Source organism: Tursiops truncatus, unplaced genomic scaffold (genome assembly GCF_011762595.2).
Source record: "Tursiops truncatus isolate mTurTru1 unplaced genomic scaffold, mTurTru1.mat.Y mat_scaffold_449_arrow_ctg1, whole genome shotgun sequence".
Taxonomy (NCBI): Eukaryota; Metazoa; Chordata; class Mammalia; order Artiodactyla; family Delphinidae; genus Tursiops; species Tursiops truncatus.
In genome coordinates, this window is record NW_022983308.1 from 12,768 (window position 1) to 39,270 (window position 26,503).

Genomic DNA, 26,503 nt, shown 5'->3' on the forward strand with positions numbered 1-26,503 from the left:
GTGACACAGTAGGAATGTATTTATGATTTTGTGGCTACCTTCTGACGCTTTCCTTCAGTAGTGTTCGAGAGGTTTCTTTTGGTAGAACGTATTTCAGAAAATCACTGAAAAGAAAATGGTAAGGAAATCCTGATGCAGGTGACAGCAGAAATGGCAGGATCCTTCTGTGTCTGTGAGGAGGACACCGACTGTGCTCCTCACGGCTTTCTATCTGTAGTGTCGACGGCTCTTTGCGTGAAGGCAGGAGAACCCTCTCGGGAGAACCGGTCCCACGCTCACAGGGTCGATGGGGACGGCCCAGAGCACAGAGCTAAACACACCGTCCTTGCTTGTGTGTCTGGAAGGAGAACAGTGTCTCCTAGGCTGATGATAACAAATAAATCAATAGATAAATAAATGAATGGGTGATGTGATCGATTGCTCACTGAGTGCCCAGTATATTCTGACCTTCTTTGCATGTATTCAGTTCTTTAATCCCGAGAGCCAGACACTATTACTTTCCCTTTAGAGCAGAGCAGACGGAGCCACAGAGAGGTTATGTCCCGTGGCTGTACGTGGCACAGACGGGACTGGCCCTCCTGCAGGCTGACTGCAGCCCCGCGCCCAACCGGACACCATGTCATCCCACGAAGGGTGAGAACACTGAACACCTGGCACAGAGGCAGCAGTGGGAGAGCCCTGAGCCGGCAGCCAGAACCCTCCGCACAGCTCTGTGACCTCTCTGGGCTTCGGCCTCCCACCTCTGCAGCCAGGAGCACAGCTGGACTGTCTCCGAAGACCCTGCAGCCCTGGAAAAGGAGAGGCCGGATTCAGCCTCCAGTGATGCCATAACCGGCACCGTGTGGCCGGGAGGTGAGACAGCTGCAGTGTAGGTTTAGTCCTCTGAGTATAGGCTGTGTGCCCTTGGGTAGGTTGCTTAACCTCTCTGGAATTGGCACCATCACTCCAGACCATGCAGGTTCACCGAGTCTGTCCAAACGCTGTGGCGGTGACTCGTTCCACGGGGCTTGTTGGAGGACATCCCCACGCCCTCTGGCACTGCATAAGCAAGGTTCCTATCCATCCCTGCCCTCACCATGAGCTTGCTTGCAAACCAGGGAGCCTTTCTCCAGGAGCTTGTCGGGAGCTCAAGGATTCTCTGTGCACAGATGTCAGTGTGGAGAGAGCGATCGTACGGGACACCTTGCGGGAAGCCCGAGCTGGGAGCCAGGCCACTATCTCGCTCATTCCCCCTCATTGAAATTAATCTTTTGTATCGAAAGGAGGCAATGAAATCTCAGAGAGTATCAGTGACTTGCCAGGTCAGGAAGTGGCACGGTGGCTGTGAACCTGAGTGCCTGACGCCGACGCCCACGCACGCAGCACGGGCCGGCTCCCGAAATGCCCTGTGCACTCGGGGCACCTGTGGCCCATCTTGGTCCTGACTTCTGAGCCACGTGTCTCCTCTTTCTCTCGGAGTGCCCATCAAATAGGAGTTCCCTCCCCAGACCGCCAGGGGGCCCAACACCTGAAATATACTACCCGTTCCCTCAGCACACACTTGTTGCTAATAAACCCCACCAGGCCCCCCCACCCCCCCCCCCCCCCCCCGCCACGCACTGCAGCACCACCATCACTCTGCAGAGGAACACGTGAAGTCCTTCTTCTGAAACCGGGTCTCAGGGAAACAGCCGGGAAATTCCCACCAAATCCAAATCACTTTCTTTCGGGGTGTCAGGGAGCCACGGGCTGGTTTTTGAGGGAAGGGAAGATGTCAGCCTGACCTAGGGAGGTACTTGCGAAGATTCAGAGCCAAGCCCCTGCAGGGAGCTGTCACGGGTGGCGAGTGTCCTGTCCGTAGCCCTGGGCAAGCCAAGGCTGATGTTCCCTGTGGGGAGGCAGGGGGCAGAGCTGCTCCAGGCGTGTGTGGTCCACACAGTGGGGCATCTGTGAAGTGTTCCCAGGACTCGGGCACACTTTCAACGTACGTGCAGCATATGAGAGCGTCCAGTTTCCAGAATTGCTCCTCCACGTGTGAAGGTGGTTTTACGTGTTGAAGGGAAAACTGGGTGTCACATATCGTGTCCTTTGACGTGTTTTCTTCGCGATCCGTTTTACTGACCAGGGTGAAAAGTGTGGCAGAAAATACAAAGAGGTCTTTCCAGGGTGTTTTAGACGCAAGCCCCGTGCAGAAGTCACACGAGAGGGGTGTGGGATTCCATCCCCTCTGGGTACTTTTCTAGGCTCTCATCACCGAGCGCTGAGTTTGGCAGGGGCCCCCAGAGAAGGAAAATGAGAAATGGGCAACTTTCTCTGCAATCCATACTCCTAAGGGGAATAGAGGGAGTGTGTCCTCTGTGTGTCCAATGCCCTATGTCATCTGGCGAGGGTATCCTTTGGAGCTGAGAAACGGAAGCTCAAATTAACCTAAGCGGCTAAGACGCTCAGTGTGTGTGTTTTGGGGGTGTGGGGTGTGGGGGGGTACTCTTTGGTCCAGAGCCGAGGTCTCTGCACGTCCAGTCCAGTTCCCCACGCCAGCCCTGATGGGCACGGAGTCTCTTTGTCCAAGACAGACCAAGGAAGACAGAGCCAGAATAAAGTCAACAGCTTTTATTACAAGTCACAGATTTCATAGAAAAAGGAATGTAGCGTCAGGTCCGGTTGTATGAAAAACGGTAAAATGCAGGTTTGTCCTGGTTGCTCTGTGGACACCCGGGGCAGGCTCTCCGCGACATCAGGCACAGCAGCTGCACTTGTCCGAGGCCCCTTTGCAGACGCAGCCCTGGGCACACTTGGCGCAGCCCACGGGGCAGCAGGAGCAGCAGCCTGGGGAGGCAAGGGCAGCGTGCGGTCGGACCACGCGTTGTCCGGAACCACCCTTCCCAGCAGCAGGCCTGGCCCCAGCCGCCCTCGGGCCCAGACCCTGAGTTTACGATGGTGTCCTCTGTCCTGAGGTAATTGCTCTCAGACACTAGGTTCAGGTTGCCCGGCCCATCTGTGCCCAGGACAGGGCACAGCGCCTTGGAGAGACAGTGAGCAGGGCCTCTGGGGACAGGAGAAAGCCAGCCCCCACAGCACCACCAGTGATGTGAGCCAAGTCCTCAGGATCAAAGTGGAGGCAAAGCCCGCACAGAGCAGCTCCCGCTCGGGATAGGGAAGCTCTGGGCTGCTTCGACAGGAAGGGGCTGCACCAGGTCCGAGAAGCCACGCACGGCCACTGGTTCCTGTCCCTAAAGTGCTTCAGTCCCTGAGAGGACTCGGAAGCGGGACTCAGGAGGCAGGAGGACTAGTTCTAGTGACAGGTCTGAGGTTGTTTGTCGGTGGCCCGTCTGGGCCTCAGTCTCCCTGTTCTCTAGTGCGCGCCTGGGTCTCGCTCATGCCGAAGGTGATTCCAGCTCTGACTGTGAATCCCTTCCTGGTGAGGGGGGTGCCGGGAAGTCTGGTCACTGTCCTGCTCCTGCCTGCCTGCTGAGCTCTGGGCCCCCTCCTCGCACTCAGCCCAGACCCCGCATTCCCAGAGAAGGCCCCGCACACTCACTCTTCTTGCAGGAGGTGCATCTGCAGGCTTTGCAGGTGCAGGAGCCAGCGCAGCCGCAGGAGCCGCCTGCCGGGAAGGGAAAGGAGGCCAGCAGTGAGCAGGGACGGGGATGCAGGAGCCACAGCAGACGGTCAGCAGTGCCTCCCTGAGCCCTCCTCCTCTGTCAGGACCCAGCCCTGGGAGCTCGTGTCCACTCGGGCGGATAGAGAAGCCCCAGCTCCTCTCTTCTGGTCCAAGGAGAGTAGGTCCCCTCCTGATGGGACTCCACAGGGAAGGTCCCGGGCTCCAGACGCAGGCCAGGCCGACTGGGGCCGGGGGCCGGGGGCCGGGGCCCATGGCCTGAACCCCAAAGAGGCAGCGCCCCCTCCTCCCATCAAATCGTGGCAGGTCCGAGGCCTCCTCCAGACGCTGGGTCCCGGTCTAGCAATCCCCTGACCTGCCGGGTGACCTCAAGAAGGACAGCCTGGAGCCTCCGTGCCCTCAGTGTCAACGGAGAGGCAAAGGGAGACTGACGTGCCCTCAGGAGCCTGGCTACCAAGAAAGCCCTGGACCCGTGACAGGAGTCCTCCTGAGCTCAAAACTCAAAGCCCTCCCTTCTCGTCCTGTGCCCGGGAAGGGGGCATCCTAAGGCTCAAAGGCAGGGCTCCCTTACCAGTGGGGCAGGAGCACTTGGGGTCCATCTGGAGGAGGAGTGAGGCCCGAGGTCCAAAGCAAGGGGCGAAGCCGCTTCACGGGTCCGGTGGGGGCCGTGTGGGAGCGAGGAGCCCGGGGGCTCAGTTATAGGCCGAGGAGGCGGCCCGGGCGCAGAGGCCCCGCCCCCGCCTTGCACCCGCCCCGCGGCTCCGCGCCCGCGCCGCCCGCGCCGCCCGTGCCGCCCGCAGCGCCCTGGGCCGGGCTGTGAGCAACAGGCGGGGCCGAGCGCACGATTCCACGTCGGTGCCGGCTGGAGCGGAGGAACCGGGTGCCGTGCGGTAAGCGGTGTCCCAGCCCCCCGGCCGCCCCTTCCCAATGTGCCCGACGGGAGCAGCCACCGTGTTGGCGGCTTGTGCAGGAATCCGGCTCCCGCGTCCTCCGGTCTTCCCCGCCCCAGGCCCCGCGCCGCCGGCCTCCGGGTCGCCGTTTCCTGCAGCCTGAGAACAGCCCCCGCCTCCCGCTCGTGTCCCTGGCTTGGCTGGAGCCGGGGAGCGGTGTCAGAGAGCGCAGGCGGATGTGACCCTCACCACCGTTTGGCCGACCCCATGTGTCCCCGGGCGTTGCCAGCCCCGGTCCCCACCACGGTCCTTTGGAAGCGTTTTTCCGGTACCGCCTCCTGTAACCGCAGCGCGGTGAACATTGCCTTCAGCCGCGAGGCGTCACTTGTGTTTTCCTTTCCTGGGGGGATCCTGGCTCATTTGTCCGGGGGCTTCTTTGCCTAAACTTTCCAGGGGCGCGCCTCACTGTAGCCGGTCCACCCCCACGCCAGGGTGGAGGTTCCCTCATCATGGGATGCTTCCCCAGGGACGGCATCATTGTAGGTGATAGGCAGACCTGGCGGTAAATAACAAAGCGAGACAAGTGGATAGAGTTCCCTTTGAGTAGTCCTGACAGTTACTCACCATGGAGTCCATGCCAAGCCTTGTTAGTCACTTTTGCTCTTTGAGTTGTCACACCAACCGGGAAGGGAGACAGCAGCCAGGAGCCCGGTTCCCGAAGTCCAAAGTACCTGCAGTACGGGGCGGCTACTGAGGCAGGCACACAGGGCTGGGGAGTGGTGCCCTGCTTCTGTGTTTTTGTCGCTTCGCAGCTGAAAGAGGGAGTCAGTGAGCAAGCTCCCCTTTGGCCCAGAGCTGTGTCCTCGGCCCGTCTCTACCATGTCCAGCTCAATCCTGGGGGCGACCAAGGTGACACAGTAGGAATGTATTTATGATTTTGTGGCTACCTTCTGACGCTTTCCTTCAGTAGTGTTCGAGAGGTTTCTTTTGGTAGAACGTATTTCAGAAAATCACTGAAAAGAAAATGGTAAGGAAATCCTGATGCAGGTGACAGCAGAAATGGCAGGATCCTTCTGTGTCTGTGAGGAGGACACCGACTGTGCTCCTCACGGCTTTCTATCTGTAGTGTCGACGGCTCTTTGCGTGAAGGCAGGAGAACCCTCTCGGGAGAACCGGTCCCACGCTCACAGGGTCGATGGGGACGGCCCAGAGCACAGAGCTAAACACACCGTCCTTGCTTGTGTGTCTGGAAGGAGAACAGTGTCTCCTAGGCTGATGATAACAAATAAATCAATAGATAAATAAATGAATGGGTGATGTGATCGATTGCTCACTGAGTGCCCAGTATATTCTGACCTTCTTTGCATGTATTCAGTTCTTTAATCCCGAGAGCCAGACACTATTACTTTCCCTTTAGAGCAGAGCAGACGGAGCCACAGAGAGGTTATGTCCCGTGGCTGTACGTGGCACAGACGGGACTGGCCCTCCTGCAGGCTGACTGCAGCCCCGCGCCCAACCGGACACCATGTCATCCCACGAAGGGTGAGAACACTGAACACCTGGCACAGAGGCAGCAGTGGGAGAGCCCTGAGCCGGCAGCCAGAACCCTCCGCACAGCTCTGTGACCTCTCTGGGCTTCGGCCTCCCACCTCTGCAGCCAGGAGCACAGCTGGACTGTCTCCGAAGACCCTGCAGCCCTGGAAAAGGAGAGGCCGGATTCAGCCTCCAGTGATGCCATAACCGGCACCGTGTGGCCGGGAGGTGAGACAGCTGCAGTGTAGGTTTAGTCCTCTGAGTATAGGCTGTGTGCCCTTGGGTAGGTTGCTTAACCTCTCTGGAATTGGCACCATCACTCCAGACCATGCAGGTTCACCGAGTCTGTCCAAACGCTGTGGCGGTGACTCGTTCCACGGGGCTTGTTGGAGGACATCCCCACGCCCTCTGGCACTGCATAAGCAAGGTTCCTATCCATCCCTGCCCTCACCATGAGCTTGCTTGCAAACCAGGGAGCCTTTCTCCAGGAGCTTGTCGGGAGCTCAAGGATTCTCTGTGCACAGATGTCAGTGTGGAGAGAGCGATCGTACGGGACACCTTGCGGGAAGCCCGAGCTGGGAGCCAGGCCACTATCTCGCTCATTCCCCCTCATTGAAATTAATCTTTTGTATCGAAAGGAGGCAATGAAATCTCAGAGAGTATCAGTGACTTGCCAGGTCAGGAAGTGGCACGGTGGCTGTGAACCTGAGTGCCTGACGCCGACGCCCACGCACGCAGCACGGGCCGGCTCCCGAAATGCCCTGTGCACTCGGGGCACCTGTGGCCCATCTTGGTCCTGACTTCTGAGCCACGTGTCTCCTCTTTCTCTCGGAGTGCCCATCAAATAGGAGTTCCCTCCCCAGACCGCCAGGGGGCCCAACACCTGAAATATACTACCCGTTCCCTCAGCACACACTTGTTGCTAATAAACCCCACCAGGCCCCCCCACCCCCCCCCCCCCCCCCCGCCACGCACTGCAGCACCACCATCACTCTGCAGAGGAACACGTGAAGTCCTTCTTCTGAAACCGGGTCTCAGGGAAACAGCCGGGAAATTCCCACCAAATCCAAATCACTTTCTTTCGGGGTGTCAGGGAGCCACGGGCTGGTTTTTGAGGGAAGGGAAGATGTCAGCCTGACCTAGGGAGGTACTTGCGAAGATTCAGAGCCAAGCCCCTGCAGGGAGCTGTCACGGGTGGCGAGTGTCCTGTCCGTAGCCCTGGGCAAGCCAAGGCTGATGTTCCCTGTGGGGAGGCAGGGGGCAGAGCTGCTCCAGGCGTGTGTGGTCCACACAGTGGGGCATCTGTGAAGTGTTCCCAGGACTCGGGCACACTTTCAACGTACGTGCAGCATATGAGAGCGTCCAGTTTCCAGAATTGCTCCTCCACGTGTGAAGGTGGTTTTACGTGTTGAAGGGAAAACTGGGTGTCACATATCGTGTCCTTTGACGTGTTTTCTTCGCGATCCGTTTTACTGACCAGGGTGAAAAGTGTGGCAGAAAATACAAAGAGGTCTTTCCAGGGTGTTTTAGACGCAAGCCCCGTGCAGAAGTCACACGAGAGGGGTGTGGGATTCCATCCCCTCTGGGTACTTTTCTAGGCTCTCATCACCGAGCGCTGAGTTTGGCAGGGGCCCCCAGAGAAGGAAAATGAGAAATGGGCAACTTTCTCTGCAATCCATACTCCTAAGGGGAATAGAGGGAGTGTGTCCTCTGTGTGTCCAATGCCCTATGTCATCTGGCGAGGGTATCCTTTGGAGCTGAGAAACGGAAGCTCAAATTAACCTAAGCGGCTAAGACGCTCAGTGTGTGTGTTTTGGGGGTGTGGGGTGTGGGGGGGTACTCTTTGGTCCAGAGCCGAGGTCTCTGCACGTCCAGTCCAGTTCCCCACGCCAGCCCTGATGGGCACGGAGTCTCTTTGTCCAAGACAGACCAAGGAAGACAGAGCCAGAATAAAGTCAACAGCTTTTATTACAAGTCACAGATTTCATAGAAAAAGGAATGTAGCGTCAGGTCCGGTTGTATGAAAAACGGTAAAATGCAGGTTTGTCCTGGTTGCTCTGTGGACACCCGGGGCAGGCTCTCCGCGACATCAGGCACAGCAGCTGCACTTGTCCGAGGCCCCTTTGCAGACGCAGCCCTGGGCACACTTGGCGCAGCCCACGGGGCAGCAGGAGCAGCAGCCTGGGGAGGCAAGGGCAGCGTGCGGTCGGACCACGCGTTGTCCGGAACCACCCTTCCCAGCAGCAGGCCTGGCCCCAGCCGCCCTCGGGCCCAGACCCTGAGTTTACGATGGTGTCCTCTGTCCTGAGGTAATTGCTCTCAGACACTAGGTTCAGGTTGCCCGGCCCATCTGTGCCCAGGACAGGGCACAGCGCCTTGGAGAGACAGTGAGCAGGGCCTCTGGGGACAGGAGAAAGCCAGCCCCCACAGCACCACCAGTGATGTGAGCCAAGTCCTCAGGATCAAAGTGGAGGCAAAGCCCGCACAGAGCAGCTCCCGCTCGGGATAGGGAAGCTCTGGGCTGCTTCGACAGGAAGGGGCTGCACCAGGTCCGAGAAGCCACGCACGGCCACTGGTTCCTGTCCCTAAAGTGCTTCAGTCCCTGAGAGGACTCGGAAGCGGGACTCAGGAGGCAGGAGGACTAGTTCTAGTGACAGGTCTGAGGTTGTTTGTCGGTGGCCCGTCTGGGCCTCAGTCTCCCTGTTCTCTAGTGCGCGCCTGGGTCTCGCTCATGCCGAAGGTGATTCCAGCTCTGACTGTGAATCCCTTCCTGGTGAGGGGGGTGCCGGGAAGTCTGGTCACTGTCCTGCTCCTGCCTGCCTGCTGAGCTCTGGGCCCCCTCCTCGCACTCAGCCCAGACCCCGCATTCCCAGAGAAGGCCCCGCACACTCACTCTTCTTGCAGGAGGTGCATCTGCAGGCTTTGCAGGTGCAGGAGCCAGCGCAGCCGCAGGAGCCGCCTGCCGGGAAGGGAAAGGAGGCCAGCAGTGAGCAGGGACGGGGATGCAGGAGCCACAGCAGACGGTCAGCAGTGCCTCCCTGAGCCCTCCTCCTCTGTCAGGACCCAGCCCTGGGAGCTCGTGTCCACTCGGGCGGATAGAGAAGCCCCAGCTCCTCTCTTCTGGTCCAAGGAGAGTAGGTCCCCTCCTGATGGGACTCCACAGGGAAGGTCCCGGGCTCCAGACGCAGGCCAGGCCGACTGGGGCCGGGGGCCGGGGGCCGGGGCCCATGGCCTGAACCCCAAAGAGGCAGCGCCCCCTCCTCCCATCAAATCGTGGCAGGTCCGAGGCCTCCTCCAGACGCTGGGTCCCGGTCTAGCAATCCCCTGACCTGCCGGGTGACCTCAAGAAGGACAGCCTGGAGCCTCCGTGCCCTCAGTGTCAACGGAGAGGCAAAGGGAGACTGACGTGCCCTCAGGAGCCTGGCTACCAAGAAAGCCCTGGACCCGTGACAGGAGTCCTCCTGAGCTCAAAACTCAAAGCCCTCCCTTCTCGTCCTGTGCCCGGGAAGGGGGCATCCTAAGGCTCAAAGGCAGGGCTCCCTTACCAGTGGGGCAGGAGCACTTGGGGTCCATCTGGAGGAGGAGTGAGGCCCGAGGTCCAAAGCAAGGGGCGAAGCCGCTTCACGGGTCCGGTGGGGGCCGTGTGGGAGCGAGGAGCCCGGGGGCTCAGTTATAGGCCGAGGAGGCGGCCCGGGCGCAGAGGCCCCGCCCCCGCCTTGCACCCGCCCCGCGGCTCCGCGCCCGCGCCGCCCGCGCCGCCCGTGCCGCCCGCAGCGCCCTGGGCCGGGCTGTGAGCAACAGGCGGGGCCGAGCGCACGATTCCACGTCGGTGCCGGCTGGAGCGGAGGAACCGGGTGCCGTGCGGTAAGCGGTGTCCCAGCCCCCCGGCCGCCCCTTCCCAATGTGCCCGACGGGAGCAGCCACCGTGTTGGCGGCTTGTGCAGGAATCCGGCTCCCGCGTCCTCCGGTCTTCCCCGCCCCAGGCCCCGCGCCGCCGGCCTCCGGGTCGCCGTTTCCTGCAGCCTGAGAACAGCCCCCGCCTCCCGCTCGTGTCCCTGGCTTGGCTGGAGCCGGGGAGCGGTGTCAGAGAGCGCAGGCGGATGTGACCCTCACCACCGTTTGGCCGACCCCATGTGTCCCCGGGCGTTGCCAGCCCCGGTCCCCACCACGGTCCTTTGGAAGCGTTTTTCCGGTACCGCCTCCTGTAACCGCAGCGCGGTGAACATTGCCTTCAGCCGCGAGGCGTCACTTGTGTTTTCCTTTCCTGGGGGGATCCTGGCTCATTTGTCCGGGGGCTTCTTTGCCTAAACTTTCCAGGGGCGCGCCTCACTGTAGCCGGTCCACCCCCACGCCAGGGTGGAGGTTCCCTCATCATGGGATGCTTCCCCAGGGACGGCATCATTGTAGGTGATAGGCAGACCTGGCGGTAAATAACAAAGCGAGACAAGTGGATAGAGTTCCCTTTGAGTAGTCCTGACAGTTACTCACCATGGAGTCCATGCCAAGCCTTGTTAGTCACTTTTGCTCTTTGAGTTGTCACACCAACCGGGAAGGGAGACAGCAGCCAGGAGCCCGGTTCCCGAAGTCCAAAGTACCTGCAGTACGGGGCGGCTACTGAGGCAGGCACACAGGGCTGGGGAGTGGTGCCCTGCTTCTGTGTTTTTGTCGCTTCGCAGCTGAAAGAGGGAGTCAGTGAGCAAGCTCCCCTTTGGCCCAGAGCTGTGTCCTCGGCCCGTCTCTACCATGTCCAGCTCAATCCTGGGGGCGACCAAGGTGACACAGTAGGAATGTATTTATGATTTTGTGGCTACCTTCTGACGCTTTCCTTCAGTAGTGTTCGAGAGGTTTCTTTTGGTAGAACGTATTTCAGAAAATCACTGAAAAGAAAATGGTAAGGAAATCCTGATGCAGGTGACAGCAGAAATGGCAGGATCCTTCTGTGTCTGTGAGGAGGACACCGACTGTGCTCCTCACGGCTTTCTATCTGTAGTGTCGACGGCTCTTTGCGTGAAGGCAGGAGAACCCTCTCGGGAGAACCGGTCCCACGCTCACAGGGTCGATGGGGACGGCCCAGAGCACAGAGCTAAACACACCGTCCTTGCTTGTGTGTCTGGAAGGAGAACAGTGTCTCCTAGGCTGATGATAACAAATAAATCAATAGATAAATAAATGAATGGGTGATGTGATCGATTGCTCACTGAGTGCCCAGTATATTCTGACCTTCTTTGCATGTATTCAGTTCTTTAATCCCGAGAGCCAGACACTATTACTTTCCCTTTAGAGCAGAGCAGACGGAGCCACAGAGAGGTTATGTCCCGTGGCTGTACGTGGCACAGACGGGACTGGCCCTCCTGCAGGCTGACTGCAGCCCCGCGCCCAACCGGACACCATGTCATCCCACGAAGGGTGAGAACACTGAACACCTGGCACAGAGGCAGCAGTGGGAGAGCCCTGAGCCGGCAGCCAGAACCCTCCGCACAGCTCTGTGACCTCTCTGGGCTTCGGCCTCCCACCTCTGCAGCCAGGAGCACAGCTGGACTGTCTCCGAAGACCCTGCAGCCCTGGAAAAGGAGAGGCCGGATTCAGCCTCCAGTGATGCCATAACCGGCACCGTGTGGCCGGGAGGTGAGACAGCTGCAGTGTAGGTTTAGTCCTCTGAGTATAGGCTGTGTGCCCTTGGGTAGGTTGCTTAACCTCTCTGGAATTGGCACCATCACTCCAGACCATGCAGGTTCACCGAGTCTGTCCAAACGCTGTGGCGGTGACTCGTTCCACGGGGCTTGTTGGAGGACATCCCCACGCCCTCTGGCACTGCATAAGCAAGGTTCCTATCCATCCCTGCCCTCACCATGAGCTTGCTTGCAAACCAGGGAGCCTTTCTCCAGGAGCTTGTCGGGAGCTCAAGGATTCTCTGTGCACAGATGTCAGTGTGGAGAGAGCGATCGTACGGGACACCTTGCGGGAAGCCCGAGCTGGGAGCCAGGCCACTATCTCGCTCATTCCCCCTCATTGAAATTAATCTTTTGTATCGAAAGGAGGCAATGAAATCTCAGAGAGTATCAGTGACTTGCCAGGTCAGGAAGTGGCACGGTGGCTGTGAACCTGAGTGCCTGACGCCGACGCCCACGCACGCAGCACGGGCCGGCTCCCGAAATGCCCTGTGCACTCGGGGCACCTGTGGCCCATCTTGGTCCTGACTTCTGAGCCACGTGTCTCCTCTTTCTCTCGGAGTGCCCATCAAATAGGAGTTCCCTCCCCAGACCGCCAGGGGGCCCAACACCTGAAATATACTACCCGTTCCCTCAGCACACACTTGTTGCTAATAAACCCCACCAGGCCCCCCCACCCCCCCCCCCCCCCCCCGCCACGCACTGCAGCACCACCATCACTCTGCAGAGGAACACGTGAAGTCCTTCTTCTGAAACCGGGTCTCAGGGAAACAGCCGGGAAATTCCCACCAAATCCAAATCACTTTCTTTCGGGGTGTCAGGGAGCCACGGGCTGGTTTTTGAGGGAAGGGAAGATGTCAGCCTGACCTAGGGAGGTACTTGCGAAGATTCAGAGCCAAGCCCCTGCAGGGAGCTGTCACGGGTGGCGAGTGTCCTGTCCGTAGCCCTGGGCAAGCCAAGGCTGATGTTCCCTGTGGGGAGGCAGGGGGCAGAGCTGCTCCAGGCGTGTGTGGTCCACACAGTGGGGCATCTGTGAAGTGTTCCCAGGACTCGGGCACACTTTCAACGTACGTGCAGCATATGAGAGCGTCCAGTTTCCAGAATTGCTCCTCCACGTGTGAAGGTGGTTTTACGTGTTGAAGGGAAAACTGGGTGTCACATATCGTGTCCTTTGACGTGTTTTCTTCGCGATCCGTTTTACTGACCAGGGTGAAAAGTGTGGCAGAAAATACAAAGAGGTCTTTCCAGGGTGTTTTAGACGCAAGCCCCGTGCAGAAGTCACACGAGAGGGGTGTGGGATTCCATCCCCTCTGGGTACTTTTCTAGGCTCTCATCACCGAGCGCTGAGTTTGGCAGGGGCCCCCAGAGAAGGAAAATGAGAAATGGGCAACTTTCTCTGCAATCCATACTCCTAAGGGGAATAGAGGGAGTGTGTCCTCTGTGTGTCCAATGCCCTATGTCATCTGGCGAGGGTATCCTTTGGAGCTGAGAAACGGAAGCTCAAATTAACCTAAGCGGCTAAGACGCTCAGTGTGTGTGTTTTGGGGGTGTGGGGTGTGGGGGGGTACTCTTTGGTCCAGAGCCGAGGTCTCTGCACGTCCAGTCCAGTTCCCCACGCCAGCCCTGATGGGCACGGAGTCTCTTTGTCCAAGACAGACCAAGGAAGACAGAGCCAGAATAAAGTCAACAGCTTTTATTACAAGTCACAGATTTCATAGAAAAAGGAATGTAGCGTCAGGTCCGGTTGTATGAAAAACGGTAAAATGCAGGTTTGTCCTGGTTGCTCTGTGGACACCCGGGGCAGGCTCTCCGCGACATCAGGCACAGCAGCTGCACTTGTCCGAGGCCCCTTTGCAGACGCAGCCCTGGGCACACTTGGCGCAGCCCACGGGGCAGCAGGAGCAGCAGCCTGGGGAGGCAAGGGCAGCGTGCGGTCGGACCACGCGTTGTCCGGAACCACCCTTCCCAGCAGCAGGCCTGGCCCCAGCCGCCCTCGGGCCCAGACCCTGAGTTTACGATGGTGTCCTCTGTCCTGAGGTAATTGCTCTCAGACACTAGGTTCAGGTTGCCCGGCCCATCTGTGCCCAGGACAGGGCACAGCGCCTTGGAGAGACAGTGAGCAGGGCCTCTGGGGACAGGAGAAAGCCAGCCCCCACAGCACCACCAGTGATGTGAGCCAAGTCCTCAGGATCAAAGTGGAGGCAAAGCCCGCACAGAGCAGCTCCCGCTCGGGATAGGGAAGCTCTGGGCTGCTTCGACAGGAAGGGGCTGCACCAGGTCCGAGAAGCCACGCACGGCCACTGGTTCCTGTCCCTAAAGTGCTTCAGTCCCTGAGAGGACTCGGAAGCGGGACTCAGGAGGCAGGAGGACTAGTTCTAGTGACAGGTCTGAGGTTGTTTGTCGGTGGCCCGTCTGGGCCTCAGTCTCCCTGTTCTCTAGTGCGCGCCTGGGTCTCGCTCATGCCGAAGGTGATTCCAGCTCTGACTGTGAATCCCTTCCTGGTGAGGGGGGTGCCGGGAAGTCTGGTCACTGTCCTGCTCCTGCCTGCCTGCTGAGCTCTGGGCCCCCTCCTCGCACTCAGCCCAGACCCCGCATTCCCAGAGAAGGCCCCGCACACTCACTCTTCTTGCAGGAGGTGCATCTGCAGGCTTTGCAGGTGCAGGAGCCAGCGCAGCCGCAGGAGCCGCCTGCCGGGAAGGGAAAGGAGGCCAGCAGTGAGCAGGGACGGGGATGCAGGAGCCACAGCAGACGGTCAGCAGTGCCTCCCTGAGCCCTCCTCCTCTGTCAGGACCCAGCCCTGGGAGCTCGTGTCCACTCGGGCGGATAGAGAAGCCCCAGCTCCTCTCTTCTGGTCCAAGGAGAGTAGGTCCCCTCCTGATGGGACTCCACAGGGAAGGTCCCGGGCTCCAGACGCAGGCCAGGCCGACTGGGGCCGGGGGCCGGGGGCCGGGGCCCATGGCCTGAACCCCAAAGAGGCAGCGCCCCCTCCTCCCATCAAATCGTGGCAGGTCCGAGGCCTCCTCCAGACGCTGGGTCCCGGTCTAGCAATCCCCTGACCTGCCGGGTGACCTCAAGAAGGACAGCCTGGAGCCTCCGTGCCCTCAGTGTCAACGGAGAGGCAAAGGGAGACTGACGTGCCCTCAGGAGCCTGGCTACCAAGAAAGCCCTGGACCCGTGACAGGAGTCCTCCTGAGCTCAAAACTCAAAGCCCTCCCTTCTCGTCCTGTGCCCGGGAAGGGGGCATCCTAAGGCTCAAAGGCAGGGCTCCCTTACCAGTGGGGCAGGAGCACTTGGGGTCCATCTGGAGGAGGAGTGAGGCCCGAGGTCCAAAGCAAGGGGCGAAGCCGCTTCACGGGTCCGGTGGGGGCCGTGTGGGAGCGAGGAGCCCGGGGGCTCAGTTATAGGCCGAGGAGGCGGCCCGGGCGCAGAGGCCCCGCCCCCGCCTTGCACCCGCCCCGCGGCTCCGCGCCCGCGCCGCCCGCGCCGCCCGTGCCGCCCGCAGCGCCCTGGGCCGGGCTGTGAGCAACAGGCGGGGCCGAGCGCACGATTCCACGTCGGTGCCGGCTGGAGCGGAGGAACCGGGTGCCGTGCGGTAAGCGGTGTCCCAGCCCCCCGGCCGCCCCTTCCCAATGTGCCCGACGGGAGCAGCCACCGTGTTGGCGGCTTGTGCAGGAATCCGGCTCCCGCGTCCTCCGGTCTTCCCCGCCCCAGGCCCCGCGCCGCCGGCCTCCGGGTCGCCGTTTCCTGCAGCCTGAGAACAGCCCCCGCCTCCCGCTCGTGTCCCTGGCTTGGCTGGAGCCGGGGAGCGGTGTCAGAGAGCGCAGGCGGATGTGACCCTCACCACCGTTTGGCCGACCCCATGTGTCCCCGGGCGTTGCCAGCCCCGGTCCCCACCACGGTCCTTTGGAAGCGTTTTTCCGGTACCGCCTCCTGTAACCGCAGCGCGGTGAACATTGCCTTCAGCCGCGAGGCGTCACTTGTGTTTTCCTTTCCTGGGGGGATCCTGGCTCATTTGTCCGGGGGCTTCTTTGCCTAAACTTTCCAGGGGCGCGCCTCACTGTAGCCGGTCCACCCCCACGCCAGGGTGGAGGTTCCCTCATCATGGGATGCTTCCCCAGGGACGGCATCATTGTAGGTGATAGGCAGACCTGGCGGTAAATAACAAAGCGAGACAAGTGGATAGAGTTCCCTTTGAGTAGTCCTGACAGTTACTCACCATGGAGTCCATGCCAAGCCTTGTTAGTCACTTTTGCTCTTTGAGTTGTCACACCAACCGGGAAGGGAGACAGCAGCCAGGAGCCCGGTTCCCGAAGTCCAAAGTACCTGCAGTACGGGGCGGCTACTGAGGCAGGCACACAGGGCTGGGGAGTGGTGCCCTGCTTCTGTGTTTTTGTCGCTTCGCAGCTGAAAGAGGGAGTCAGTGAGCAAGCTCCCCTTTGGCCCAGAGCTGTGTCCTCGGCCCGTCTCTACCATGTCCAGCTCAATCCTGGGGGCGACCAAGGTGACACAGTAGGAATGTATTTATGATTTTGTGGCTACCTTCTGACGCTTTCCTTCAGTAGTGTTCGAGAGGTTTCTTTTGGTAGAACGTATTTCAGAAAATCACTGAAAAGAAAATGGTAAGGAAATCCTGATGCAGGTGACAGCAGAAATGGCAGGATCCTTCTGTGTCTGTGAGGAGGACACCGACTGTGCTCCTCACGGCTTTCTATCTGTAGTGTCGACGGCTCTTTGCGTGAAGGCAGGAGAACCCTCTCGGGAGAACCGGTCCCACGCTCACAGGGTCGATGGGGACGGCCCAGAGCACAGAGCTAAACACACCGTCCTTGCTTGTGTGTCTGGAAGGAGAACAGTGTCTCCTAGGCTGATGATAACAAATAAATCAATAGATAAATAAATGAATGGGTGATGTGATCGATTGCTCACTGAGTGCCCAGTATATTCTGACCTTCTTTGCATGTATTCAGTTCTTTAATCCCGAGAGCCAGACACTATTACTTTCCCTTTAGAGCAGAGCAGACGGAGCCACAGAGAGGTTATGTCCCGTGGCTGTACGTGGCACAGACGGGACTGGCCCTCCTGCAGGCTGACTGCAGCCCCGCGCCCAACCGGACACCATGTCATCCCACGAAGGGTGAGAACACTGAACACCTGGCACAGAGGCAGCAGTGGGAGAGCCCTGAGCCGGCAGCCAGAACCCTCCGCACAGCTCTGTGACCTCTCTGGGCTTCGGCCTCCCACCTCTGCAGCCAGGAGCACAGCTGGACTGTCTCCGAAGACCCTGCAGCCCTGGAAAAGGAGAGGCCGGATTCAGCCTCCAGTGATGCCATAACCGGCACCGTGTGGCCGGGAGGTGAGACAGCTGCAGTGTAGGTTTAGTCCTCTGAGTATAGGCTGTGTGCCCTTGGGTAGGTTGCTTAACCTCTCTGGAATTGGCACCATCACTCCAGACCATGCAGGTTCACCGAGTCTGTCCAAACGCTGTGGCGGTGACTCGTTCCACGGGGCTTGTTGGAGGACATCCCCACGCCCTCTGGCACTGCATAAGCAAGGTTCCTATCCATCCCTGCCCTCACCATGAGCTTGCTTGCAAACCAGGGAGCCTTTCTCCAGGAGCTTGTCGGGAGCTCAAGGATTCTCTGTGCACAGATGTCAGTGTGGAGAGAGCGATCGTACGGGACACCTTGCGGGAAGCCCGAGCTGGGAGCCAGGCCACTATCTCGCTCATTCCCCCTCATTGAAATTAATCTTTTGTATCGAAAGGAGGCAATGAAATCTCAGAGAGTATCAGTGACTTGCCAGGTCAGGAAGTGGCACGGTGGCTGTGAACCTGAGTGCCTGACGCCGACGCCCACGCACGCAGCACGGGCCGGCTCCCGAAATGCCCTGTGCACTCGGGGCACCTGTGGCCCATCTTGGTCCTGACTTCTGAGCCACGTGTCTCCTCTTTCTCTCGGAGTGCCCATCAAATAGGAGTTCCCTCCCCAGACCGCCAGGGGGCCCAACACCTGAAATATACTACCCGTTCCCTCAGCACACACTTGTTGCTAATAAACCCCACCAGGCCCCCCCACCCCCCCCCCCCCCCCCGCCACGCACTGCAGCACCACCATCACTCTGCAGAGGAACACGTGAAGTCCTTCTTCTGAAACCGGGTCTCAGGGAAACAGCCGGGAAATTCCCACCAAATCCAAATCACTTTCTTTCGGGGTGTCAGGGAGCCACGGGCTGGTTTTTGAGGGAAGGGAAGATGTCAGCCTGACCTAGGGAGGTACTTGCGAAGATTCAGAGCCAAGCCCCTGCAGGGAGCTGTCACGGGTGGCGAGTGTCCTGTCCGTAGCCCTGGGCAAGCCAAGGCTGATGTTCCCTGTGGGGAGGCAGGGGGCAGAGCTGCTCCAGGCGTGTGTGGTCCACACAGTGGGGCATCTGTGAAGTGTTCCCAGGACTCGGGCACACTTTCAACGTACGTGCAGCATATGAGAGCGTCCAGTTTCCAGAATTGCTCCTCCACGTGTGAAGGTGGTTTTACGTGTTGAAGGGAAAACTGGGTGTCACATATCGTGTCCTTTGACGTGTTTTCTTCGCGATCCGTTTTACTGACCAGGGTGAAAAGTGTGGCAGAAAATACAAAGAGGTCTTTCCAGGGTGTTTTAGACGCAAGCCCCGTGCAGAAGTCACACGAGAGGGGTGTGGGATTCCATCCCCTCTGGGTACTTTTCTAGGCTCTCATCACCGAGCGCTGAGTTTGGCAGGGGCCCCCAGAGAAGGAAAATGAGAAATGGGCAACTTTCTCTGCAATCCATACTCCTAAGGGGAATAGAGGGAGTGTGTCCTCTGTGTGTCCAATGCCCTATGTCATCTGGCGAGGGTATCCTTTGGAGCTGAGAAACGGAAGCTCAAATTAACCTAAGCGGCTAAGACGCTCAGTGTGTGTGTTTTGGGGGTGTGGGGTGTGGGGGGGTACTCTTTGGTCCAGAGCCGAGGTCTCTGCACGTCCAGTCCAGTTCCCCACGCCAGCCCTGATGGGCACGGAGTCTCTTTGTCCAAGACAGACCAAGGAAGACAGAGCCAGAATAAAGTCAACAGCTTTTATTACAAGTCACAGATTTCATAGAAAAAGGAATGTAGCGTCAGGTCCGGTTGTATGAAAAACGGTAAAATGCAGGTTTGTCCTGGTTGCTCTGTGGACACCCGGGGCAGGCTCTCCGCGACATCAGGCACAGCAGCTGCACTTGTCCGAGGCCCCTTTGCAGACGCAGCCCTGGGCACACTTGGCGCAGCCCACGGGGCAGCAGGAGCAGCAGCCTGGGGAGGCAAGGGCAGCGTGCGGTCGGACCACGCGTTGTCCGGAACCACCCTTCCCAGCAGCAGGCCTGGCCCCAGCCGCCCTCGGGCCCAGACCCTGAGTTTACGATGGTGTCCTCTGTCCTGAGGTAATTGCTCTCAGACACTAGGTTCAGGTTGCCCGGCCCATCTGTGCCCAGGACAGGGCACAGCGCCTTGGAGAGACAGTGAGCAGGGCCTCTGGGGACAGGAGAAAGCCAGCCCCCACAGCACCACCAGTGATGTGAGCCAAGTCCTCAGGATCAAAGTGGAGGCAAAGCCCGCACAGAGCAGCTCCCGCTCGGGATAGGGAAGCTCTGGGCTGCTTCGACAGGAAGGGGCTGCACCAGGTCCGAGAAGCCACGCACGGCCACTGGTTCCTGTCCCTAAAGTGCTTCAGTCCCTGAGAGGACTCGGAAGCGGGACTCAGGAGGCAGGAGGACTAGTTCTAGTGACAGGTCTGAGGTTGTTTGTCGGTGGCCCGTCTGGGCCTCAGTCTCCCTGTTCTCTAGTGCGCGCCTGGGTCTCGCTCATGCCGAAGGTGATTCCAGCTCTGACTGTGAATCCCTTCCTGGTGAGGGGGGTGCCGGGAAGTCTGGTCACTGTCCTGCTCCTGCCTGCCTGCTGAGCTCTGGGCCCCCTCCTCGCACTCAGCCCAGACCCCGCATTCCCAGAGAAGGCCCCGCACACTCACTCTTCTTGCAGGAGGTGCATCTGCAGGCTTTGCAGGTGCAGGAGCCAGCGCAGCCGCAGGAGCCGCCTGCCGGGAAGGGAAAGGAGGCCAGCAGTGAGCAGGGACGGGGATGCAGGAGCCACAGCAGACGGTCAGCAGTGCCTCCCTGAGCCCTCCTCCTCTGTCAGGACCCAGCCCTGGGAGCTCGTGTCCACTCGGGCGGATAGAGAAGCCCCAGCTCCTCTCTTCTGGTCCAAGGAGAGTAGGTCCCCTCCTGATGGGACTCCACAGGGAAGGTCCCGGGCTCCAGACGCAGGCCAGGCCGACTGGGGCCGGGGGCCGGGGGCCGGGGCCCATGGCCTGAACCCCAAAGAGGCAGCGCCCCCTCCTCCCATCAAATCGTGGCAGGTCCGAGGCCTCCTCCAGACGCTGGGTCCCGGTCTAGCAATCCCCTGACCTGCCGGGTGACCTCAAGAAGGACAGCCTGGAGCCTCCGTGCCCTCAGTGTCAACGGAGAGGCAAAGGGAGACTGACGTGCCCTCAGGAGCCTGGCTACCAAGAAAGCCCTGGACCCGTGACAGGAGTCCTCCTGAGCTCAAAACTCAAAGCCCTCCCTTCTCGTCCTGTGCCCGGGAAGGGGGCATCCTAAGGCTCAAAGGCAGGGCTCCCTTACCAGTGGGGCAGGAGCACTTGGGGTCCATCTGGAGGAGGAGTGAGGCCCGAGGTCCAAAGCAAGGGGCGAAGCCGCTTCACGGGTCCGGTGGGGGCCGTGTGGGAGCGAGGAGCCCGGGGGCTCAGTTATAGGCCGAGGAGGCGGCCCGGGCGCAGAGGCCCCGCCCCCGCCTTGCACCCGCCCCGCGGCTCCGCGCCCGCGCCGCCCGCGCCGCCCGTGCCGCCCGCAGCGCCCTGGGCCGGGCTGTGAGCAACAGGCGGGGCCGAGCGCACGATTCCACGTCGGTGCCGGCTGGAGCGGAGGAACCGGGTGCCGTGCGGTAAGCGGTGTCCCAGCCCCCCGGCCGCCCCTTCCCAATGTGCCCGACGGGAGCAGCCACCGTGTTGGCGGCTTGTGCAGGAATCCGGCTCCCGCGTCCTCCGGTCTTCCCCGCCCCAGGCCCCGCGCCGCCGGCCTCCGGGTCGCCGTTTCCTGCAGCCTGAGAACAGCCCCCGCCTCCCGCTCGTGTCCCTGGCTTGGCTGGAGCCGGGGAGCGGTGTCAGAGAGCGCAGGCGGATGTGACCCTCACCACCGTTTGGCCGACCCCATGTGTCCCCGGGCGTTGCCAGCCCCGGTCCCCACCACGGTCCTTTGGAAGCGTTTTTCCGGTACCGCCTCCTGTAACCGCAGCGCGGTGAACATTGCCTTCAGCCGCGAGGCGTCACTTGTGTTTTCCTTTCCTGGGGGGATCCTGGCTCATTTGTCCGGGGGCTTCTTTGCCTAAACTTTCCAGGGGCGCGCCTCACTGTAGCCGGTCCACCCCCACGCCAGGGTGGAGGTTCCCTCATCATGGGATGCTTCCCCAGGGACGGCATCATTGTAGGTGATAGGCAGACCTGGCGGTAAATAACAAAGCGAGACAAGTGGATAGAGTTCCCTTTGAGTAGTCCTGACAGTTACTCACCATGGAGTCCATGCCAAGCCTTGTTAGTCACTTTTGCTCTTTGAGTTGTCACACCAACCGGGAAGGGAGACAGCAGCCAGGAGCCCGGTTCCCGAAGTCCAAAGTACCTGCAGTACGGGGCGGCTACTGAGGCAGGCACACAGGGCTGGGGAGTGGTGCCCTGCTTCTGTGTTTTTGTCGCTTCGCAGCTGAAAGAGGGAGTCAGTGAGCAAGCTCCCCTTTGGCCCAGAGCTGTGTCCTCGGCCCGTCTCTACCATGTCCAGCTCAATCCTGGGGGCGACCAAGGTGACACAGTAGGAATGTATTTATGATTTTGTGGCTACCTTCTGACGCTTTCCTTCAGTAGTGTTCGAGAGGTTTCTTTTGGTAGAACGTATTTCAGAAAATCACTGAAAAGAAAATGGTAAGGAAATCCTGATGCAGGTGACAGCAGAAATGGCAGGATCCTTCTGTGTCTGTGAGGAGGACACCGACTGTGCTCCTCACGGCTTTCTATCTGTAGTGTCGACGGCTCTTTGCGTGAAGGCAGGAGAACCCTCTCGGGAGAACCGGTCCCACGCTCACAGGGTCGATGGGGACGGCCCAGAGCACAGAGCTAAACACACCGTCCTTGCTTGTGTGTCTGGAAGGAGAACAGTGTCTCCTAGGCTGATGATAACAAATAAATCAATAGATAAATAAATGAATGGGTGATGTGATCGATTGCTCACTGAGTGCCCAGTATATTCTGACCTTCTTTGCATGTATTCAGTTCTTTAATCCCGAGAGCCAGACACTATTACTTTCCCTTTAGAGCAGAGCAGACGGAGCCACAGAGAGGTTATGTCCCGTGGCTGTACGTGGCACAGACGGGACTGGCCCTCCTGCAGGCTGACTGCAGCCCCGCGCCCAACCGGACACCATGTCATCCCACGAAGGGTGAGAACACTGAACACCTGGCACAGAGGCAGCAGTGGGAGAGCCCTGAGCCGGCAGCCAGAACCCTCCGCACAGCTCTGTGACCTCTCTGGGCTTCGGCCTCCCACCTCTGCAGCCAGGAGCACAGCTGGACTGTCTCCGAAGACCCTGCAGCCCTGGAAAAGGAGAGGCCGGATTCAGCCTCCAGTGATGCCATAACCGGCACCGTGTGGCCGGGAGGTGAGACAGCTGCAGTGTAGGTTTAGTCCTCTGAGTATAGGCTGTGTGCCCTTGGGTAGGTTGCTTAACCTCTCTGGAATTGGCACCATCACTCCAGACCATGCAGGTTCACCGAGTCTGTCCAAACGCTGTGGCGGTGACTCGTTCCACGGGGCTTGTTGGAGGACATCCCCACGCCCTCTGGCACTGCATAAGCAAGGTTCCTATCCATCCCTGCCCTCACCATGAGCTTGCTTGCAAACCAGGGAGCCTTTCTCCAGGAGCTTGTCGGGAGCTCAAGGATTCTCTGTGCACAGATGTCAGTGTGGAGAGAGCGATCGTACGGGACACCTTGCGGGAAGCCCGAGCTGGGAGCCAGGCCACTATCTCGCTCATTCCCCCTCATTGAAATTAATCTTTTGTATCGAAAGGAGGCAATGAAATCTCAGAGAGTATCAGTGACTTGCCAGGTCAGGAAGTGGCACGGTGGCTGTGAACCTGAGTGCCTGACGCCGACGCCCACGCACGCAGCACGGGCCGGCTCCCGAAATGCCCTGTGCACTCGGGGCACCTGTGGCCCATCTTGGTCCTGACTTCTGAGCCACGTGTCTCCTCTTTCTCTCGGAGTGCCCATCAAATAGGAGTTCCCTCCCCAGACCGCCAGGGGGCCCAACACCTGAAATATACTACCCGTTCCCTCAGCACACACTTGTTGCTAATAAACCCCACCAGGCCCCCCCACCCCCCCCCCCCCCCCCCGCCACGCACTGCAGCACCACCATCACTCTGCAGAGGAACACGTGAAGTCCTTCTTCTGAAACCGGGTCTCAGGGAAACAGCCGGGAAATTCCCACCAAATCCAAATCACTTTCTTTCGGGGTGTCAGGGAGCCACGGGCTGGTTTTTGAGGGAAGGGAAGATGTCAGCCTGACCTAGGGAGGTACTTGCGAAGATTCAGAGCCAAGCCCCTGCAGGGAGCTGTCACGGGTGGCGAGTGTCCTGTCCGTAGCCCTGGGCAAGCCAAGGCTGATGTTCCCTGTGGGGAGGCAGGGGGCAGAGCTGCTCCAGGCGTGTGTGGTCCACACAGTGGGGCATCTGTGAAGTGTTCCCAGGACTCGGGCACACTTTCAACGTACGTGCAGCATATGAGAGCGTCCAGTTTCCAGAATTGCTCCTCCACGTGTGAAGGTGGTTTTACGTGTTGAAGGGAAAACTGGGTGTCACATATCGTGTCCTTTGACGTGTTTTCTTCGCGATCCGTTTTACTGACCAGGGTGAAAAGTGTGGCAGAAAATACAAAGAGGTCTTTCCAGGGTGTTTTAGACGCAAGCCCCGTGCAGAAGTCACACGAGAGGGGTGTGGGATTCCATCCCCTCTGGGTACTTTTCTAGGCTCTCATCACCGAGCGCTGAGTTTGGCAGGGGCCCCCAGAGAAGGAAAATGAGAAATGGGCAACTTTCTCTGCAATCCATACTCCTAAGGGGAATAGAGGGAGTGTGTCCTCTGTGTGTCCAATGCCCTATGTCATCTGGCGAGGGTATCCTTTGGAGCTGAGAAACGGAAGCTCAAATTAACCTAAGCGGCTAAGACGCTCAGTGTGTGTGTTTTGGGGGTGTGGGGTGTGGGGGGGTACTCTTTGGTCCAGAGCCGAGGTCTCTGCACGTCCAGTCCAGTTCCCCACGCCAGCCCTGATGGGCACGGAGTCTCTTTGTCCAAGACAGACCAAGGAAGACAGAGCCAGAATAAAGTCAACAGCTTTTATTACAAGTCACAGATTTCATAGAAAAAGGAATGTAGCGTCAGGTCCGGTTGTATGAAAAACGGTAAAATGCAGGTTTGTCCTGGTTGCTCTGTGGACACCCGGGGCAGGCTCTCCGCGACATCAGGCACAGCAGCTGCACTTGTCCGAGGCCCCTTTGCAGACGCAGCCCTGGGCACACTTGGCGCAGCCCACGGGGCAGCAGGAGCAGCAGCCTGGGGAGGCAAGGGCAGCGTGCGGTCGGACCACGCGTTGTCCGGAACCACCCTTCCCAGCAGCAGGCCTGGCCCCAGCCGCCCTCGGGCCCAGACCCTGAGTTTACGATGGTGTCCTCTGTCCTGAGGTAATTGCTCTCAGACACTAGGTTCAGGTTGCCCGGCCCATCTGTGCCCAGGACAGGGCACAGCGCCTTGGAGAGACAGTGAGCAGGGCCTCTGGGGACAGGAGAAAGCCAGCCCCCACAGCACCACCAGTGATGTGAGCCAAGTCCTCAGGATCAAAGTGGAGGCAAAGCCCGCACAGAGCAGCTCCCGCTCGGGATAGGGAAGCTCTGGGCTGCTTCGACAGGAAGGGGCTGCACCAGGTCCGAGAAGCCACGCACGGCCACTGGTTCCTGTCCCTAAAGTGCTTCAGTCCCTGAGAGGACTCGGAAGCGGGACTCAGGAGGCAGGAGGACTAGTTCTAGTGACAGGTCTGAGGTTGTTTGTCGGTGGCCCGTCTGGGCCTCAGTCTCCCTGTTCTCTAGTGCGCGCCTGGGTCTCGCTCATGCCGAAGGTGATTCCAGCTCTGACTGTGAATCCCTTCCTGGTGAGGGGGGTGCCGGGAAGTCTGGTCACTGTCCTGCTCCTGCCTGCCTGCTGAGCTCTGGGCCCCCTCCTCGCACTCAGCCCAGACCCCGCATTCCCAGAGAAGGCCCCGCACACTCACTCTTCTTGCAGGAGGTGCATCTGCAGGCTTTGCAGGTGCAGGAGCCAGCGCAGCCGCAGGAGCCGCCTGCCGGGAAGGGAAAGGAGGCCAGCAGTGAGCAGGGACGGGGATGCAGGAGCCACAGCAGACGGTCAGCAGTGCCTCCCTGAGCCCTCCTCCTCTGTCAGGACCCAGCCCTGGGAGCTCGTGTCCACTCGGGCGGATAGAGAAGCCCCAGCTCCTCTCTTCTGGTCCAAGGAGAGTAGGTCCCCTCCTGATGGGACTCCACAGGGAAGGTCCCGGGCTCCAGACGCAGGCCAGGCCGACTGGGGCCGGGGGCCGGGGCCGGGGCCCATGGCCTGAACCCCAAAGAGGCAGCGCCCCCTCCTCCCATCAAATCGTGGCAGGTCCGAGGCCTCCTCCAGACGCTGGGTCCCGGTCTAGCAATCCCCTGACCTGCCGGGTGACCTCAAGAAGGACAGCCTGGAGCCTCCGTGCCCTCAGTGTCAACGGAGAGGCAAAGGGAGACTGACGTGCCCTCAGGAGCCTGGCTACCAAGAAAGCCCTGGACCCGTGACAGGAGTCCTCCTGAGCTCAAAACTCAAAGCCCTCCCTTCTCGTCCTGTGCCCGGGAAGGGGGCATCCTAAGGCTCAAAGGCAGGGCTCCCTTACCAGTGGGGCAGGAGCACTTGGGGTCCATCTGGAGGAGGAGTGAGGCCCGAGGTCCAAAGCAAGGGGCGAAGCCGCTTCACGGGTCCGGTGGGGGCCGTGTGGGAGCGAGGAGCCCGGGGGCTCAGTTATAGGCCGAGGAGGCGGCCCGGGCGCAGAGGCCCCGCCCCCGCCTTGCACCCGCCCCGCGGCTCCGCGCCCGCGCCGCCCGCGCCGCCCGTGCCGCCCGCAGCGCCCTGGGCCGGGCTGTGAGCAACAGGCGGGGCCGAGCGCACGATTCCACGTCGGTGCCGGCTGGAGCGGAGGAACCGGGTGCCGTGCGGTAAGCGGTGTCCCAGCCCCCCGGCCGCCCCTTCCCAATGTGCCCGACGGGAGCAGCCACCGTGTTGGCGGCTTGTGCAGGAATCCGGCTCCCGCGTCCTCCGGTCTTCCCCGCCCCAGGCCCCGCGCCGCCGGCCTCCGGGTCGCCGTTTCCTGCAGCCTGAGAACAGCCCCCGCCTCCCGCTCGTGTCCCTGGCTTGGCTGGAGCCGGGGAGCGGTGTCAGAGAGCGCAGGCGGATGTGACCCTCACCACCGTTTGGCCGACCCCATGTGTCCCCGGGCGTTGCCAGCCCCGGTCCCCACCACGGTCCTTTGGAAGCGTTTTTCCGGTACCGCCTCCTGTAACCGCAGCGCGGTGAACATTGCCTTCAGCCGCGAGGCGTCACTTGTGTTTTCCTTTCCTGGGGGGATCCTGGCTCATTTGTCCGGG

At 60.2% G+C, this 26,503-nt stretch overlaps 5 protein-coding genes and 1 long non-coding RNA gene across 6 annotated transcripts in view; 1 reads left to right on the forward strand and 5 right to left on the reverse strand.

Annotated features, from left to right (window-relative positions):
• LOC141277764 (uncharacterized) overlaps positions 1-26,503 on the forward strand; it is a 34,981-nt gene that overhangs the window by 1,040 nt on the left and 7,438 nt on the right. The window contains exons 2-6 of the long non-coding RNA XR_012329575.1: positions 509-4,488; positions 5,906-9,885; positions 11,303-15,282; positions 16,700-20,678; positions 22,096-26,074. This is a non-coding gene — a long non-coding RNA (uncharacterized lncRNA). The remainder of the gene's footprint in view (positions 1-508; positions 4,489-5,905; positions 9,886-11,302; positions 15,283-16,699; positions 20,679-22,095; positions 26,075-26,503) is intronic.
• On the reverse strand, positions 2,575-4,307 carry LOC117310859 (metallothionein-1E-like). The gene is made up of 3 exons (XM_033850432.2): positions 4,170-4,307; positions 3,518-3,583; positions 2,575-2,805 (listed from the first exon to the last, which is right to left on the reverse strand). Exons 1-3 carry the CDS (start codon positions 4,195-4,197, stop codon positions 2,714-2,716), a joined length of 186 nt encoding a protein of 61 aa, XP_033706323.1. The 5' UTR covers positions 4,198-4,307; the 3' UTR covers positions 2,575-2,713.
• Positions 7,972-9,704, reverse strand: LOC117310860 (metallothionein-1E-like). The gene is made up of 3 exons (XM_033850433.2): positions 9,567-9,704; positions 8,915-8,980; positions 7,972-8,202 (listed from the first exon to the last, which is right to left on the reverse strand). The coding sequence occupies exons 1-3, from the start codon at positions 9,592-9,594 to the stop codon at positions 8,111-8,113; spliced, it is 186 nt and encodes a 61-aa protein (XP_033706324.1). The 5' UTR covers positions 9,595-9,704; the 3' UTR covers positions 7,972-8,110.
• Positions 13,369-15,101, reverse strand: LOC117310861 (metallothionein-1E-like). Its single transcript, XM_033850434.2, has 3 exons — positions 14,964-15,101; positions 14,312-14,377; positions 13,369-13,599 (listed from the first exon to the last, which is right to left on the reverse strand). Exons 1-3 carry the CDS (start codon positions 14,989-14,991, stop codon positions 13,508-13,510), a joined length of 186 nt encoding a protein of 61 aa, XP_033706325.1. The 5' UTR covers positions 14,992-15,101; the 3' UTR covers positions 13,369-13,507.
• On the reverse strand, positions 18,765-20,497 carry LOC117310862 (metallothionein-1E-like). Its single transcript, XM_033850435.2, has 3 exons — positions 20,360-20,497; positions 19,708-19,773; positions 18,765-18,995 (listed from the first exon to the last, which is right to left on the reverse strand). The coding sequence occupies exons 1-3, from the start codon at positions 20,385-20,387 to the stop codon at positions 18,904-18,906; spliced, it is 186 nt and encodes a 61-aa protein (XP_033706326.1). The 5' UTR covers positions 20,388-20,497; the 3' UTR covers positions 18,765-18,903.
• LOC117310863 (metallothionein-1E-like) lies at positions 24,162-25,893 on the reverse strand. Its single transcript, XM_033850436.2, has 3 exons — positions 25,756-25,893; positions 25,105-25,170; positions 24,162-24,392 (listed from the first exon to the last, which is right to left on the reverse strand). The coding sequence occupies exons 1-3, from the start codon at positions 25,781-25,783 to the stop codon at positions 24,301-24,303; spliced, it is 186 nt and encodes a 61-aa protein (XP_033706327.1). The 5' UTR covers positions 25,784-25,893; the 3' UTR covers positions 24,162-24,300.

What these genes read in the sequence shown, in the direction of transcription:
- LOC117310863 (XM_033850436.2), bottom strand. Translation starts at nt 25,783, where the DNA reads ATGGACCCCAAGTGCTCCTGCCCCACTG. An exon ending in CAAGTGCTCCTGCCCCACTG is followed by an intron (nt 25,171 to 25,755) that starts GTAAGGGAGCCC and finishes CCTTCCCGGCAG; the next exon opens with GCGGCTCCTGCGGCTGCGCT. An exon ending in ATGCACCTCCTGCAAGAAGA is followed by an intron (nt 24,393 to 25,104) that starts GTGAGTGTGCGG and finishes TTGCCTCCCCAG; the next exon opens with GCTGCTGCTCCTGCTGCCCC.
- LOC117310862 (XM_033850435.2), bottom strand. Translation starts at nt 20,387, where the DNA reads ATGGACCCCAAGTGCTCCTGCCCCACTG. An exon ending in CAAGTGCTCCTGCCCCACTG is followed by an intron (nt 19,774 to 20,359) that starts GTAAGGGAGCCC and finishes CCTTCCCGGCAG; the next exon opens with GCGGCTCCTGCGGCTGCGCT. An exon ending in ATGCACCTCCTGCAAGAAGA is followed by an intron (nt 18,996 to 19,707) that starts GTGAGTGTGCGG and finishes TTGCCTCCCCAG; the next exon opens with GCTGCTGCTCCTGCTGCCCC.
- LOC117310859 (XM_033850432.2), bottom strand. Translation starts at nt 4,197, where the DNA reads ATGGACCCCAAGTGCTCCTGCCCCACTG. An exon ending in CAAGTGCTCCTGCCCCACTG is followed by an intron (nt 3,584 to 4,169) that starts GTAAGGGAGCCC and finishes CCTTCCCGGCAG; the next exon opens with GCGGCTCCTGCGGCTGCGCT. An exon ending in ATGCACCTCCTGCAAGAAGA is followed by an intron (nt 2,806 to 3,517) that starts GTGAGTGTGCGG and finishes TTGCCTCCCCAG; the next exon opens with GCTGCTGCTCCTGCTGCCCC.
- LOC117310860 (XM_033850433.2), bottom strand. Translation starts at nt 9,594, where the DNA reads ATGGACCCCAAGTGCTCCTGCCCCACTG. An exon ending in CAAGTGCTCCTGCCCCACTG is followed by an intron (nt 8,981 to 9,566) that starts GTAAGGGAGCCC and finishes CCTTCCCGGCAG; the next exon opens with GCGGCTCCTGCGGCTGCGCT. An exon ending in ATGCACCTCCTGCAAGAAGA is followed by an intron (nt 8,203 to 8,914) that starts GTGAGTGTGCGG and finishes TTGCCTCCCCAG; the next exon opens with GCTGCTGCTCCTGCTGCCCC.
- LOC117310861 (XM_033850434.2), bottom strand. Translation starts at nt 14,991, where the DNA reads ATGGACCCCAAGTGCTCCTGCCCCACTG. An exon ending in CAAGTGCTCCTGCCCCACTG is followed by an intron (nt 14,378 to 14,963) that starts GTAAGGGAGCCC and finishes CCTTCCCGGCAG; the next exon opens with GCGGCTCCTGCGGCTGCGCT. An exon ending in ATGCACCTCCTGCAAGAAGA is followed by an intron (nt 13,600 to 14,311) that starts GTGAGTGTGCGG and finishes TTGCCTCCCCAG; the next exon opens with GCTGCTGCTCCTGCTGCCCC.